At 39.5% G+C, this 17,877-nt stretch overlaps 1 protein-coding gene across 1 annotated transcript in view; it reads right to left on the bottom strand.

Moving 5' to 3' along the window:
* The window catches only part of fstl5 (follistatin-like 5), a 160,889-nt gene that overhangs the window by 4,330 nt on the left and 138,682 nt on the right, over nucleotides 1-17,877 (bottom strand). The window contains exons 12-15 of the mRNA XM_020622822.1: nucleotides 17,048-17,166; nucleotides 11,500-11,649; nucleotides 7,911-8,018; nucleotides 5,087-5,205 (exon numbers count right to left, since the gene is read on the bottom strand). Of these exons, the coding sequence (XP_020478478.1) occupies nucleotides 5,087-5,205; nucleotides 7,911-8,018; nucleotides 11,500-11,649; nucleotides 17,048-17,166 (496 nt within the window). The remainder of the gene's footprint in view (nucleotides 1-5,086; nucleotides 5,206-7,910; nucleotides 8,019-11,499; nucleotides 11,650-17,047; nucleotides 17,167-17,877) is intronic.

Raw genomic sequence — 17,877 nt, 5'->3', positions numbered from 1 at the left:
CCGGCAAAAAAACGTTGGGGGTCAAAAAAAAAAAAAAAAAACCCCAGCCACAAGACATCGGTTAATTTAAGCTTTCCTAATATCTGCAATAAAAGCAGATGTTGAATAGGCTATACCACTTAATTATGATTATGTAACAAATCTACATGGTGATTCAACAAACACCATCTGCATTCAGCTAAATGCAGTAAATCAAAGAATTGTTTGTTTGAAGGAAACCTTGAGTGACCAAATATTAAGACCACTTACTGTATACAACATAATATAGTGTAAGACAACAGGGCAGTACTAACAATTTTTTTCATTATTAATTAGTCTCAATTATATTCCTGACTGATTAATAGTTTGGTGTATAAAATAAATTGTTAAAAACACAAGGAAACTGTCTTCACGTTGCTTGTCCAACCAACAGTCCAAAACCCTGAGATATTTTATATTTTATTTACTATCATAAATGTAAATGACAAAAAGGCAGAAGGTCTTTACATCTGAGAAGCTGGAAACATTAAATATTTGGCATTTTTGCTTGAAAGAAAATTATTTAGTTTAAATAAACTGAATAATAAACTAATCACTGAAGCTTTAAACAGGAGTGGGGCTGGATAAACATATTAATTGTGAATCTTTTTTGAACAATTCACATTAATTCTTAAAATCCAGAGATCGATCTTTGGATTTGCACCTTTTCTCAGTAAACACAATCATCTGTGCTTAATGGAGAGATTACTTGTTTTAAGTGGCTCAGTTTGGACTGCATGGTGTGTAAGATGCCTATTTTGTGGAAAACGATCAGTTACAATGTGCAGAAATGGATTATTTTAACTTCTAAAGTGACGTAGAGTAGATGATAGCTGGCTATGTTATATGGCTATATTTGAGTCAGGACAGTCTCATACATGTGCTGCAGCTCATGGGTCTGTTGTGACTCAGGATGTTTGTTGACTGTCTATCTCATAGCATACCTTGGGATCCTTGTCAATGAGAGGGGCAGGCTGAAAAATGACTGATTTGAGCTCTCGGTTCACTTTGTTGAAGAATTATCTCTAGCTGTGAGGTATGAGGATGTGGAAGTCGAGTGAACAGTGTGCGGATTCTACTTTACACAGTCTCTTCCTGTTGAGAGCTAACGCTAACTAGCAGCTGCCTGCAGATAATCAGGCTGATATCAATACAAGCAGTGTAGATAAATAAGTTTGTCCTGTCTGTGCTCAGACTGATCTCAGACCATCTGCTCTATGGTTGTATGGGATAGTATTTATTCTTCTGATAAAGGATTAAACTATTTGCTATGTTTTGAGGTCGTAAATGGGAAATCTTTTAGAAATATATACAGTCAAAATGAGCAGTGTGAAAACATTTTGGGCTCAAGGAACTTGTAATGAGCTTTTTGTTAATTTTATGTCATTTAATACACTGAAACATCAGATTAATTGATAATAAAAAGCAGAATTCTTTTGGGGTGTGGACAGCTGGTCGGGCAAGCAAGACAATTGATAAAATCCTCCTGGGCTATGAGAAAGTGTAATGGACATTCTCAGACAGTTTTCTGAGTAATGCATTATGAAAACTAAATGCAGCCCTAAAAATTACAGCTTTATCAATACTGTCCCATCCTGATATCAGTTCTAGTTAAGAGCCTGTCCGCAGCTTTGCAGCTATACCGCGAGAAAGCATTTTAATCTCAGTGGTGTATACATGAAAGCAGCAAGCACTCATTTAAACTACTGTAGCACACTGACAGGCCATTTTGTGTAATTAGTGAGCTGTACAACTTCCAGCCTGTGTGAAGGTAATTGCGTTTCGTGTTTTAGCCATGTAAAGTACATTCATAATGAGCAGACCCAGCTGAATCGGTAACAAACGGTAAACTTGATGTTTAAGAACATCAAAAACGATGAGCAACTACTGTAGCTGGCAACAATGCCAAAATAAATAAATAAAAAAGCCACACTTTCTTGCAGTCTTCCTTCAGATCTCAGTGGATCTAATTACAGCTATGCCACACTGGACTGCTTACTCCTCCTCTTCTCCAGGAGACTGTTAACATCCTGAAAACACCCAGACCTCCTGCTTGGTTCTGGCCTCTCCACGACATTAGTCAAGCATCTGGGACCCAGTTTTCTCTGTTCATGTTAATAGGCCTGAGTGTGACAACTGCTCATGTTGTGTGAAAAGCTCAGCAGGGTTTCGATACACTTTGCATTCAGCATGTCTGTACTCAGTTGTTGATTAACTAAAATGTTGCAAGAGAATGTGAGGTGTTAACTGTTCCCCTCTAGTTAATGTATTTACCAGTGTTTTTTGATTCGTTTGCTCACAGCATAACTCAAAAAGTAATGGATAGATTTGGATTACATTTTTTGAAGAGGTAGGGTATGGCCCACAGAGGTTTTGATCATTTTTCAAAGGATTTTTCTTTACACCCTCATGCATAATAAGTAATATAATATAATCAGATTTAACATATCTTCAACAGTTATGGCTACATCCTGAAGAAAACTGGGCCTGGTGTCAACACCTCGGGGTTGACCTGGGACCTCTCCTGGTGGTCATTTTGGCTTGAGCTACTGTTACAGAGACTGTTGCTTAACGTAGAGGCTACCGTAACCTCGGGTGTGTTCATGCATGATCCGGAAGCCTACAGAATAAAATACAGTGACAAAATACTGCCAGGATGTTGGGTGCTCCTATTCTCCAGGCAGCACCTTTACCTACCAAGCACAGCTGAGGGACAGTGTAGAAGCCTGGGTGCAAGTCTTTTGTAACTCGCTCCTCTCTGGGGAAACAGGTCCCTGCTATTGGACCTGTGGTACCTGTTGGATTTAATTTCAGTATTTGTGGATGTTCCGTTCGCTTGTAACACGGGGATGGTCGGGGAGAGACGCCGATAATCACCACTGGTTTGTTGGGCCCTCATTACATATGGAACTTAATGCTGTCAGTAATAAAAGTAAGCCTTTTGTTAAAAGCTTTCTAAAATATTTGATTTGTTTAATATTACCCAGACCCAGTGGGTTATTTTAGTGAATCAGCCAGTTTTCCTAAGCATAATTATTTAGAAACAATCATTACACCTGTCAATATTTAGAGACCAACTAACTGTCTTCTGGGGTGTTGGTCAGTCGTATTGGGAAACCCAAATCAAATCCCTTTGATGTAATAACCCTAACCTGAGGGTGTTGGTTGGTCCCATTGCCCCTGGGAAACCCTAATCAAATCCTTTAATGCTGTTATAAAATCACAAGTTCTGGTGGTTAACTTTCTGTCAAATGTATAATAAACTGTTTCGAAGTTAAAATCTAACACTGATCATTTGTAGTATGTAATTAGGAGTCATAAAAGGTGACGGCCTTTGTGAAGTGCGGAAAAGTAGGCGGTGCTTAAATGACAGGTGATGTCACAGGGTCATAACTCTTCATACCTCAGTTGACAGAGGAGCTGTATCCTATATATCTCTCAGGGAACTTCAGTATCACTGCTGAGGCAGCATGGGCTGTGCCCAACTTGTTTCCTTTCAGGTTTATCAACAGTATTGTAAAAATAAAATGGCAGCAGCTTCAACATTATAGCTGATTCAGTTAATCTTATTTTCTTTTAAAGGAACTCATACAACCTGTACAGCATTTAAAATGTTAAAGCTGTTAAAGGTAAGGCTGCTCGGTCCAAATGGTGTTCATCAGCATTTACTTAGCAACATAATTATACTGCTTACTCTTCTTTTAGTGGTAAAAGTAATGTGCCCAGATGCTACTGAGTGCACTGCTTAACACAGTCTCAGGATTCTCACCAGTTAGCGATGAACTGAGTGACACAGACAAACACACACATGGCTTTATCTGGTATTATTATATGGCCATAATGTCAACTTTGATACCTACAGTATATGGTGCAGTTGCTGTAGAGGTGTTAATTGTTTTAGGTCATAGTAGTGGTTAGGGGTGGGGGGGGGGGGGCGGGATTCATATTAGAATCACGATTCATAACCTCTACAATTCTAGAGCGGTTGACAACTGCTAAAAATCGATTTTTGTCACAATGTTGACAGAACAACAAAGCCAGTGTTGTACACAGAAAACTACAGTGTATATATACAGTATATCTACGGTTGTAACGTTAGTTCATTTTCAGACAATGAATATATCTATTTTTGTATTAATTACTTGATAATGAGCTTTAAAAGACAAGTGTGGAGAACTGTGTGAATAACGTTACTTCATAGCCCATCGCCAACAGACTGATGTTAGCATAGTGGGGCATCAAACGTATTAAACAGGCAGCTCAGCGACACACCGATGTTAGCATAGTGGGGCATCAAACGTGTTAAACAAGCAGCTCAGCGACACACCACAGCACTTCAAACTGGTAGGACAAAGACAAGACCTTGTTTCTACAGACCTGTGTCCATTTTGGATAACACTAGCTTTCTGTGGTAGTAATGCTGCAGCCGACGATGTTCTCCACTACTGCAGACATAACCTTAAAAGCAATACCACTGAGCACTCTGCTCAGAACAACAGCAGAGTGGAATCAAATTGAATTGTAGTGTGAGTTTACCAAAAGGTCCCTCTCCTAGTAGTGGTGGTGTGCTGGACTGTATTATATTCTGCAGAGGTGTAATTCTGCCAAAAGATTAGAAACACCTCAATATAACTTAGTCCATTACACCCACCACCTTTAAGTGTAACCTCACCAACGAACATATATGTAATTGAAAATGCACATTTCTGACTATGCAAACAAAAAATGAACAATTGGATAAACAACTAGGCAATATCATGTGTAATGTAAGAAGAAAATAAACAGTGTTCAGTTAACATTCAGATGTAAACCATTAATTTCAACATAGCTCAAGCAAGAATGGTTAATTTTTACAACTTTTTCAGGTGAGCAGCCCTGTACTCGTCTGCAGCACAGATGACCACTGGGCTATTCTCCCAAAACCTCATTAGCATACACTCACTCTCACACAAAATGCCCATCCAAATCATCATTGACTTTCAGAGAAAGAGTGAAGAAAATGCCAGTGGGGTGAATTTAATTTGCAAATCCATTTACATTAGGAGTGTTCTTGGATCATACTAGACATTGGTTAATGATGAGGCTGGAGGCAGGAATGAAGAAGTCGTCCACCCTGTCGAAGCGCCTGCCGACTGGCTGTGTGTGAACAGTGTGGTGGGAGACTCTTCCACTGGCCTGACTGATCACCTGGTGATCACCAGAGAGGAAGGTGGGTGTTTAACATGAACCCGATGAATACACTCAGTGCTGCTGGTTTCTTCCCATGTAAGTCTGCATCTAACACTTATTTATAGCTTACAACCAAAGGCATAATACTGTACTTGCACAGTTAACATTTTAAATTGTTAGCAATGGTTTCATTATTCTCAATTAAATTACTTATATTTGCTTTTACGCACTGATTTGGAATAAAACTCTTAAACCTCATTTCTTATTGCTGAGATGCTGGAGCTTTTCTGTGGGAGGTAATATGTGCTGTTGTCATTGGTGTCTAAATATTACTTGTGCATGCATGGAAGTGTGCAGACATGATTGTGTGTAGGCAGGGTTTGCTTCGATTGTGCCACAATGCACTAAGCAAATTGCCACAGACCAAACCCCGCATTATGAATTTCTGTGCAGGCGATGACAAACAGGATTTTCAAGTAAAACACTAATATTCGAGCAGAACCAAGATGACTCTCAGAGGAAATTAAAAGATACTTTTACAGAACATTTCATTGCACTTTAGTTGAGTCTAGTTAGAGCACTATCTTCAAATATGTGTCATGCTGACATGCGGTACAGACACTGGCATACACGCATTAGTTTATTAGGTACACCTCACCAGTCTAAGACAATAGTCCTGAGGTAAATCCTCTTTCATCAAGGTGATAATGTTCCATTTTTGTTGAAACAATTTCAAAGAGGTGCTGAATCAACTGTGAGATCATTTTGGAAGTTGCAGTTTGTGGTGTCATTCAACTGTGTTAGGTTATAGTGACAAGAGTTTCTTTTTATATCCCCATTTATATCAGGAGTCTAGAGCCCAATCTCCATGTCCTCCCTAAGGTCTCAAGCCCTGAACCCTCAAAGACTTTTGTGTCGTCACCTGTAAGTGACTGAGTGCAAGAGTCTGCAAGGGCTGGAAACTGTAAAAATAGGAATGGGACAACACTTTGTGACTTAGGCATCACCATGACAACGCCAAAACGCCACCATGGTTCTAGCTTTTGTGGGTTTAGACCTTTTTATTCTACGCTTTACACTATCCTCACGGCCGAGACACTTCAGAGATTGACTGGCTGATTTGAATGAACATTTCATTGCACTTTAGTTGAGTCTAGTTAGAGCACTATCTTCAAATATGTGTCATGCTGACATGTGGTACAGACACTGGCATACACGCATTAGTTTATTAGGTACACCTCACCAGTCTAAGACAATAGTCCTGAGGTAAATCCTCTTTCATCAAGGTGATAATGTTCCATTTTTGTTGAAACAATTTCAAAGAGGTGCTGAATCAACTGTGAGATCATTTTGGAAGTTGCAGTTTGTGGTGTCATTCAACTGTGTTAGGTTATAGTGACAAGAGTTTCTTTTTATATCCCCATTTAAGGCTCTTGCCTTACAGAGTGGATGAGGGGCAATTGTCAATTTCCTAATCAATGTTTTCGTCAAAACAGCATCATTAGCAGACGCTTTTGTCCAAAGCAACATACAAAACAGAATAACATCAGTTAACTTAAGAATAATTGTTCATTTGTAATACTGTTCATCATCTTCATTTTTCTTCTCTGTTTTATGGCATTTGTTTACCTTTTTTATACTTCCAGCTGTCCCTGGATAGGCTAATCCCATATTTCACGTCAGGATGCAATGAATTGTAGGGAATTCCCTCAGGTAAGGTCTGCAGAAATGCCAACTTATGGAAAGTGAGCATAAAGGGCACAAAATGAAGGCGAGAGAGCCCTCATGTACAGTAGGACAGCCCAGAGGCAGCGGAAATGTGCCTCAATCTGTGAGTGTGGACATTGAGATTGGGGGTCGGTTAAACAACCGCCTCGCCATCTTATGCATCACAGTTCAACAGCAGCATTAACTACAGCCTCCAAAATGATCAGACCACTGAATCAACACCTCTGAAACAGTTTCAACAAAAACTGTATATTATCACCTTCATGAAATGAGTTGTACCTATTTGAAGATGCAATCTTCATCATGACATTTTATCAATCAATTATACACAGAGCAGTCAATAATTTGGACAGGACACAAGTACATGTGCAACACAAATGTTCTACCAGTTTGCTGATCTTGGATCAAATTCTAAAGAATGCAAACAGTCTCTTGAATGTTTGTATCTTTGCACTTGAATCCTTCATTGTCTTCTGCTTCACCCTATAGAGAATGTGAAGTTGTCATCATGCCGTCTTGAATTCTGGGTAAATGCGCCATTTTGGAAGATCATGGTCATTATCCATCATAGAGATATATACTACACACATCTCTAAGTTAATTTACAAAAATAAATACTATCCCATACAGCTACATATGTAGCAGAAGCGTCAACTATGTCCAAAAGTCCACATTAGTGTTCAGTTTGAGCACAGACAGGACAGCGATGGATTCATCTACAGTGTTTGTTTGATCTGCTGACATCTGCTAAAGTGGTTAGTGTTAGCTCCTGAACCGAGATCAGTGTGCAGTCATTTTTCAGTCTGTTGCTCTCGTAGCTCTCTAGGTCTGCCACGAGTTAGCTACAGTCAGCTAAGACTATCCATTCTGAATTACCACAGTCAGTAAAGCGAGCTCTACATGGCATGGCATACTTTCACATTCTCTGTTGCAAGTATAATATAACTCTGCAGAGGAATAATATTTGAGTGAATTGCAGTGACTTGTGGACTTACCTGGAGAGTAGGGAGGTTCTTCTCTACGTCTCCCCAGCTGAGCAGCCATACCTGGTCATGAGATTTGTCATAGTGGAGCTTCACAGGATAAGGGTCAGTGCTGACCGTCTATAAGGGGACACAACCAAACCAAACAAAGTCTTTAAATACTGCAGGGCCACAGAATAACAATTCAAGGTACTCCAGACCTTGCTTCTGAAGAGATTCCTTTTTGATGTGCGTGGTAATGCTTTAGCAAAGTTTCTCTGCAGACTAATGCATCAAGCATTGACAGGAGCAAGTCTTGTTTTAACAAGGTGAAGTGGAGGTGTGCTTTTTATGTATAGGGTGTTTTGGTGTTGAGCTAGTTTCAAATCAAGTGCTGACAGATACAATTGCTTTACCACACTGAAGTAATTGCTTTCAGTCTTTATCTGTTCCTTGACGCATGGCGGCAATATTCCAAGTCAGAACAATAGATGAGTCACATGTGACAGAAAAGCGCTTCTCATGCATTATGTCCACCTGAGTGCAGAGAGACAACCAGCTCAAAGGGAATAGGGCAAGTAAGGGGGAGAGGAATGCATACAGCAGTGCCACTCTCAATGACGCCAACAGAAAGCAATTATCTTCTCTCAAGAAAATTATTGCAACCCTGTATTCCCACAATTCCCTTTGATTTCAGCTTACTTTCTACTATATTTGTTTTGCTATGTAGCACTAATAGTATTGTTTACCTAGGCAAAATGTATATAGTTTCACTGAGAGTAAACAGCTCCTGAGAGGGTTACCGCAAATAAGATGGATAAGATGGGAATATCCGTTGAATCCTAACTAATCTCTGAGCATGTAGGCATTGGAGAAAACAGGTGTTCATGTTCTTTTTCTCTTGACTAACAACTACTTTCTGGCTGAGGAAGATTATCAAGATCCTCATCCAATCTGCTCTTGTAACTTCAGCTACAACTACAGATTTGTAAGAGGTGAAGCACGGGAAATGGCTGCTAACTTTATTCATGTGCACTTTGCAACTGATTGGCTATAACACATAAAATACAGTCCGAGCATTAAAAAGCCTTCAATGAGTGTTCAGTCGGTTTAATTTTTCAGAATGCAGTTTTCTCACTAAAATAACTCTTCACATGTCAATCATATTAATATTTCAATGAGAAAATGGAAAGCAGGGAAACCAGAACTCATCTCTCTTTTACCATTTGAAATGAGAGACGGGTTCAGGTGGTTAATTAACAACTGCTCATATAATGCACTGAAGATAAACCTCCAGGTGACTGAATAATGAGCTTGTGACAGTCGCTGGGACACCAACCTGCTTACTGGCAGGTCCCTGAGGGGCTCGTAAGCTGTAAACAGCCATCACAATGTCAAAAACATCTGCAGGGATCTGAGCTACCCTGGAACAAACTGACACACCCAAAAACCCCTCGACACCAATGATTTAACTGAACTGCCACGAGAATTGTTGTCATGTTGGAAGTGTACGATTTCTGGTGCCAGTGTCTCGCAAAAATAAAATTCCCTCAGGAAAATAAATGGTGCTGCGAGGCAGCAGTGTTTAAAGGATTGCCTCTTACACCATCTGTGAGGAAAACTTCAGAGTTTGCCATGTTATAAAACCTCTGAAGGGTTGCCAGGTTACAATGTCCATGAAGAGGTGTGTCTTGAGGTTACTCGGTCACCATATCAATGTGAAGGTTAAGTGTAGGTGTTGACAGTTGCAGTATGTATGAAATAGGAAGGTCAGAGGTCAGCACTTGTAATAAAGGTGAAAAAGCAGCACTTTAGAACAGTGGTGCAAGTTGAAGAGAGCAGCTTTCAGACAAGTAAGAAAGCTAAAAACATGCAGGACAAGACCACAGTCCTGCAGTCAATTTTCAGACTAGGGCTGGGGTTTGAATTCTTTTTCTTAATCCCTTTATCAAATCTAAAAATGTTAAATTATTCATACCCAACTTGAAAATGTAAGATCTGTTATCAGCGTTTGTTTGCAACCAGAAATAGCCTGATTAATGTTCACAACCTTAAAATGAGACAAGCAGACATGAAATTTTGAACACATTAGAATACCAGGTGAAACCAACTTTTACACCTTATTTTTCAAAAGCAAAGTTCCCTCAATAAAATAAATGGTGCAAAAGTTGTAAGCCTGAAGTTCCCTCTGACTTGCAGACAAGAGCCAGGTTTAATTTTAGCCATTTCAGACTTAATTCTTACAGCTGATATAATCATTTTATTTAGCAAAAACAACAGTTAGTGCCAGCTTAAAGTGAGAAGCCTAGCACCTAAATATTTAAGAACAAGGAGAGGTAAGACAGTTACCAGTGGCAGTTCTTTAGACTGTCATATTATAAAACTGGTCAGATATATGCTAAAATGTAGGCTTAAGGTGTCCAAAAGCTGCAGGTGTTAATCTAGACAACGTGACACATTTCCACTTTCAGTGTAGAAAGTACAGGATATAGAGTAGGAACACTTACTACCTGCACCAAAGTTAAATCTTAGCGAACACTGGTTACATAAAGAAAAACACTTTAGCGTCATCCTTGAACACACGTACTGTATATTCTTAGTCCTTCATTGACTCAGATCCTCCTCGCAGCTGACCGACATTTAACTAGATTTGTTTTAGGCTTTATAAATGGAATAAAAACAACCCAGTCCACACAATCACATGTTGCTGTTAAGTAGATACAGTATGCTGTATCTAAAACCCCATCAGCAAATGTGAAGTTCTGAAGCATCTATTGCAGTGCAAATGTAAGCACTAGGCAGGGCAAGTGCAGTATTAGAGCAGACAGATCACCAAGGTTGTCCAAATCTGTACACAGCTGACTGAGGGGAAGAGTGGAACAGCATGTTGAATTGGTCAATTATTGGCTTTAACTGTGTCTTTGAATATATAAATGAGCTTATCAGGTGTGGATAAGAAGGTACTGAAAGGAAATTAAAGTTTACATTACTAACATAATGAGAGCCAAAGAGCTGTGAGACATGTTTTATGTAGCCTTCTGACTACATCTGAAGCTTACCAGGGCCAGTACCAACACACCACAGCACTCTCTTGTGTATTAGTATTCTACTAAATTATTACTCAAGTAGAATATTTTAGGTCTAGGCACATCTAATGTACTAGTTGTCTACCAAGTTCATATGCAGTTTGGAAAAGTTGGAGCATGTAATCTAATGTTCTGAGTAATAACTTGTGGATGAAGGACAATGTATTGTATCAAAATGAATCCTGCATCAAAATGATGACTGGATGAAAAATGTGTCCTCCATCCACCAAAATCAATCACAGAAAACACTCTTATGAGCAATGATTTATCAAAGATATGTGTTGCCTTCAATCTGTGCAGGAACCTTGTTAGTTTTTTATCAAGACAAGTTGAAGGGAAGGGATTTCTTGCAACCTTGAGATTTGTTGGCACAGATGCAGGCAGATTTTTAGTTCTATGATAAAGAACCTTTTTTTATTATTATTATTATAAAAGCACAAACATGAAAATATTTTTTTCTGTCCTATCATCTACTGTTACAGCGTTGCTGTCAAAATAGACTTGAACTTGGTTATCCGATTTAGCCTGAAAATTACCTGGATAGCCTTCTGAGACTGGATGTCCACTATGAGCACTCGATCCAAGGTTGGCTGTGTCACATAAATGAATTTATCCTTGACATTGACTGCTGATGACCATACACACCTCTGGACCGTCTCTCCTGGTGAGGTGGGGCACACCTCCTCCTGCAAAAAGCAAGCACACACACAGTCAAATAATCTTCCTTTATATCACAGGGAAATAAGTCATTAAAAAACTATTATTTTAATCCAGTCACTCTGCATTGTTTACTGCTTGCAGTCTTATCACCTATGCTTGCTACTTAGATAAATGAGCTTTGTGAGTTCCTGTAAAATCTCTGTAATTACTCTCATTTGTCCACACATAATCCACAGAACAGAGCCTGCAGATGAACTGCAGCTATTCAGCTTCAGGTCCTGGCACGTTAATTGACCTTCTGTCTCTGAGGCTTAACTGTATCTCCCCTTTGTCCCCTCCCTGGCCCTCCAAGACTCTAGGCTGTGCGCCGTCATCTGTGGGACAATTTAGAGAGCTGCTCACCAGCAAGGATGTGTGAAAGAACTTTTACTAATGAAGCAAACTATTTTTTAACAGATGAATGAAGGGCTCAAGCATGGCAGAAGAACTTTCTCCTGTATTTACAACCATAGAGGCAGTCTATGAAAAGTGCCTTCACACAGGCTAAATTTTCTAACTTGGGAAATTTGTGAACTTTACTGAACTATATCACAGATGAGGAAGTGTTATGTCACCTGTATTCTCTCTGGAAAGGTGGGTCAAGACTGCAAATTTGGGTAGACTAAGCCAAAACATGTAGGTGAGTGTCATTTCATGATGCAAAATCAGTGTAGCTTTGGCACATTTGGCTTCACAAGGTTTTCAATTCTTTGTCGATGTAATATCTTTCAATACCCAGTTATAGCGCAATCTGTTTTTGTGTTTTTGATCGGAAACAGATTGTAAAATTGGTTTGAAAAGCCAGAAATCCCTACACTGAAGGATATGTTATCGCCTTCCTTGTCCCAACACACTGTGGTCATTTTGTGCTACATGGCTGTAAATATCTTACTTATTGCACCTTTAAGATGTGAGAAATTGAACATCTGATGGCCAGCTGAGGGTGTGAATGGAGGCGGCTGTAATCCTTCCTGTGTTTTTGTGTGTCGCATATGTCTGTATGTGTGGGTGCACTAAGTGTACGGAATTTGTGTGGCAACTGTCGGCTTCTTAAATGTGCAGATATGTTTTTTCCCCTTTTTATGTAAATGCCTACACTCTCCTGATATAGAACAGTATGTACTTGTCAGGGATTCACAAAACTTTTTACTGCATATGGCATTATGCAGCACTTGGAGCTCTGCCAGAAATAATACAATACTCTATCTCAGATATACTGTAAAAAAACACTACTGTGAAATATCTTGGCAAGGATTTTGTCTTTTACATGATGATGAAATTTCAAAAGATAAATATGAGGGATTTGATTCTCCTCAGTTAATCATCCCCCTGTGGGGAGCAAACTGCAGAAACAGTGAGGCAGTAACATCCCAAGTGTCAAAAATGGGAATTTTACAGGAAAGTGTTAAAAAGGTAAAGGGATTAAAGGTGTTTCTCCGAAGTCTCAATCCAAACTGCAATAAACTGACAGAATGATGTTCTACTCATTTCAAGGTATTTCACCAGATGCAGTTTTAAAATCTTGTAGATAATTGAGCCTTAGTTACAAAAACAATGAGATACAGATTCTGTTTATTTACATTTTCACACTGAGGTACTTTTTTTTTCTTCTAAAAGCTGCAGATTAGTATACATTTATTTCCACCCAAATGTCACATCCCTGTGGATCCAGGCATTTTCCTGCTACACCACTGCTTCTGGTGATAGAAGAGGGAAGCAAACTAAAGACACTTCCCAGAATGACTCCACTACAAATGAACATCACACTGTTTGCCCCAATACTGTGTGTAACACAGTAAAACACTCTTTATGGTAGTTAAGGATAATGGATTGGCTGTGCGATTACCATAAACAAATCAATCAATGCTCCTCTGCGATTGAGAAAATGTGAGCACCAAGCTGCGAGCGGCCTCATGTAGTCACACAGAAATCCCCTAAGACAGCTGAGAAGCAGGCATCACTGCCCTCACAGTGATTGATATCCTAATACAAACACCTCTGGGAGGAACACTTGGTGGATTGTTGTACATTCATGGCATTGCTTTATGTATAACAGCCATCCAATCAACATGGGGCTCCAGGATAAAAGGCAGCTCAGAGGAAAGCATCCACTTGAGAACACATAAATCTAATAGGTATCTATTTTGCTGTTTGAAACTTAAATGCTAATCAGTGGAAGGCTGCGTGTAAAGTCCGCTGAGAGGTGAAATCCCCTCTGACTGAATGTGGTCTTTAAACATAGACCCAACACTGTATGATGTCTCTCATCTTCCCTGGGCATTGTTTAATACTTAGCAGAATATCACCTGATTCTGCAGTCCCCTCGGCTATACAGTTTATCTTCTTTCAACTCATTGCCAACAACTTTGCTGCTCTTAGCACAAGTGTGCTCAGTTAGAGCCACAGTACACCACCTGCCCAGCACCAACTAACAGAGAGAGAAGCCTATCAGCCAGCTAGAGAAGATTCTGGAGAGTTAATAGCCAGAAGGGGTTGAGGTTAATATCTTTTGTGGAGTTTGTGGAGATCAAATTGAGCCAATATTGGACCTGTAAAAACATGATTCCCTACATCATGATGATACTGTACAGTAGGTGTCTGCTCAATGTGTTAATAGGCAACAGTTTTCTAATGTGTTCGCCACAACAAAGTTATGTCTACATTGTGTTTACAGCACTGGCCAAAACACCATTTATACTTTAATACTAATATTGTGTTTACAGCACTGGCCAAAACACAGGGTTCATAAAGTTGACTAAACACCATTTATACTTTAATACTAACCCCTTTTGTGTTACTCTGTTATAATTTTCTATTTGAATGCTGTCCAATGTCAATATGATGAAATTAAGATGAGTTTTTCTCAACTCATAAAGCAACATTTACTCCTTCAGTATGAGTAGATAGATGTTCCCTGGAAAAAGGTTATAATGTCACTATTTTACCACCCTGGTGGACTCTAGTCTAAGCTAAGTTAAAAACATATCTGAGTAACACAAATCAAATCAAATTTATTTATATAGCACTTTAAAAACAACATCCAGCTGATCAAAGTACTTTACATGGCAGAAAAAAATAAATGACTAAAATAGAGTAAATAAGATCAGTGCAAATACAAATGAAACAGCACAATAGCACAGACACACAGTTAACATATGTTCAATAAATTAAAATTAAAAGGAATGCATCAGGCCCTACTGTGTATTAAAAGCCAAGCCAAATCAATGTCGCCAATGCACTAATTCAGTGAGGTAAAAAGGAGCCAAATCGTTAAGAGCCTTAAAAACAAAAATCAATAACTTAAAATCAATTCTAAAATGGACTGGAAGCCAGTGGAGACAAGCCAGTACCGGGGTTATATGCTCAAATTTCCTAGTACTTGTCAAAAGATGAGCAGCCGCATTTTGCACCATTTGGAGACGAGTGAGAGAAGACTGGTTAACACCATAGTGTAGAGCATTGCAATAATCAAGTCTAGAAGTGATAAAAGCGTGGATTGCAATCTCAAAATCATTAAAAGAAAGGAATGACTTGACCTTGCTTAACAGCCTCAGGTGGAAGAAGCTAAATTTCACAACTGAGTTGATTTGCTTGTCAAACCTCAAGTCGCCATCAAACATCACCCCTAGGTTTTTTACAGTCAACTTCAGATGTAAAGCTTGGGGACCCAGGCCCTGATTAGAAGCAGTTAAGTTCGCCAGGTCACCAAACAGCACACACTCTGTCTTATTTTCATTGAGATTTAAAAAGTTAAGTGCCAACCACAGCGGTCTGGCCACTAATATGCAAAGTAGGATTGAAAGAGGTCAGCACTACATTTCCTTTTGGACCTATCGCTGCCAGGATGAGGCAATGGCATTACTATCAATCATACAGATGCTTGAGGACACACAGTAAAATCTGATCTGTGTGCACTTATGTATCTATGCAGGAATTCACATGTACAACATGACTGAATTTCAGTAGCTGTTACTGCATCAGTCAGTACACGTCCCTTGCCATTCAGAAACACAAACACAGGAGTTCACCATAAAACATCTACATCATAAATGTTTTAGCACTTCCTATTTTATTATGTGCAGTTTTTGATTTATACCTGCCAAGGACTCACCGCACTGCTGAACGCCCCCCATACAGTTACATTTCTAGTTTATTACATGATCTGGTTCATTGACAAAAATGTCCTAATGTATTTGAACATTTTAAAGGCAGTGTTCAACAGTTCAGTCCTTGACAGGTATAAATCATTAGGGTTTTTTAGACTCAGCACCTGTACAAAACAGATGTGCAGGTGTTCTGATCGTTTGGAGTTACATAACCTAAGAATAATTTAATTGATGTCTTGAATTATTACACTTAAACCAATGAGTCACCTATGGCTGGCAACCTGAGTAGAACTGTTATATACAGTATGTACTCTGCAACACTTCTATCAGTCTTCTCACAGAGGGTCACGTTCTACGCCGCTCACTGCATTATCACCTCCACCTCTACCTGCAGCATCCACATGTAGGCTCTGAGAGTGAGGTGTGTTTATCATCACTCCCCAGTCTCCTTACGAAACTCGTGTGATAAGGTCAGAAGCCACATACCAAGCATTTACTACTCTTTTATCTCTTAAAGCGTTAATATGAAATACTACGTGCGTTGGCTGAATGATCATGTTTTCAGATGTCTAATTCAAAAATGCTGCTGTTCTGTCACTTTTAAAATTCAGTCAATTTAAAACTGTACAGTGTCTTATCAAGAGTGGAGAATGTAAAGCTAGAAATCTGACATCTGTGTGCCAGGGATTTGCTCTACGCTGTTTTACTGTACCACACTTTCTCATCTGGTTCAAATCAGATTTATTTATGTAGCACTTTAAAAACAAGATCCAGTTGACCAAAGTACTTTGCATGGCAGAATAAAATCTGGTTTACTCTCTTTCTCTAAACCTCAGAATTAAAACAAAGCATATCATGTCAGGGGTCATTTCACGACTCATTCACATCATTCAATCATTAAAACACAAAGCTGTTTTAATCTGTGCTTCCAGACTGAGCTGTATTCACAACAAAGTGTTGAATTTGCTACAGCACTCTTTCTGAACCTGTGACTGGATTCCTCTCCGTATCAATTTAAATACCCAGGATGCTGCTGACTTTCTGAGTTGAAGGATGCTGAAGTCATTACTAAAAGGAAAGGGGAAAATGGGAATTTACATTGTGGAAAATACTGCTGGAAGCTCCTCACATTTAGCTCTATAGTACATCATAAAGAATGATCACAGCCAACAGTAAAGCCCATGTGCTGCTCCTCACAGCTCCAGCTCTCACAGATGCCTGGGATGGTCCAGTGAAAGTGAATCACTTTTATCGTGGTTTCTTTCGCTCGAGCACTCACCTGCAGAGCCAGCAGCTTCTCACTGGGCTTAATGTGTCGTTGTATCTCACATGCCACCGGCTGGATGACTTTGATACCGTCCTCATAGAACACATAGAACATGTTGCCAATGCCAAGTCCTGCAAGATGGTAAAAACAGACCTGTTACACACCTGAAACAGCTTACGACTTGGCACAACATTAACATTTGCAACAGAAATAAACCTACAGTGTTGTTATCTACAGTGGGTACGGAAAGTATTCAGACCCCCTTAAATTTTTCACTCTTTGTTATATTGCAGCCATATGCTAAAATCATTTAAGTTCATTTTTTTCCTCATTAATGTACACACAGCACCCCATATTGACAGAAAAACACAGAATTTGACATTTTTGCAGATTTATTAAAAAAGAAAAACTGAAATATCACATGGTCATAAGTATTCAGACCCTTTGCTCAGTATTTAGTAGAAGCACCCTGTTGAGCTAATACAGCCATGAGTCTTTTTAGGAATGATGCAACAAGTTTTTCACACCTGCATTTGGGGATACTCTGCCATTCCTCCTTGCAGATCCTCTCCAGTTCTGTCAGGTTGGATGGTCAACGTTGGTGGACAGCCATTTTCAGGTCTCTCCAGAGATGCTCAATGGGGTTTAAGTCAGGGCTCTGGCTGGGCCATTCAAGAACAGTCACGGAGTTGTTGTGAAACCACTCCTTCGTTATTTTAGCTGTGTGCTTAGGGTCATTGTCTTGTTGGAAGGTGAACCTTCGGCCCAGTCTGAGGTCCTGAGCACTCTAGAGAAGGTTTTCGTCCAGGATATCCCTGTACTTGGCCGCATTCACCCTTCCC

This window comes from Monopterus albus, unplaced genomic scaffold, assembly GCF_001952655.1.
Source record: "Monopterus albus unplaced genomic scaffold, M_albus_1.0 scaffold289.1, whole genome shotgun sequence".
Classification (NCBI taxonomy): domain Eukaryota; kingdom Metazoa; phylum Chordata; class Actinopteri; order Synbranchiformes; family Synbranchidae; genus Monopterus; species Monopterus albus.
This window is presented reverse-complemented; position numbering and strand designations above follow the sequence as displayed.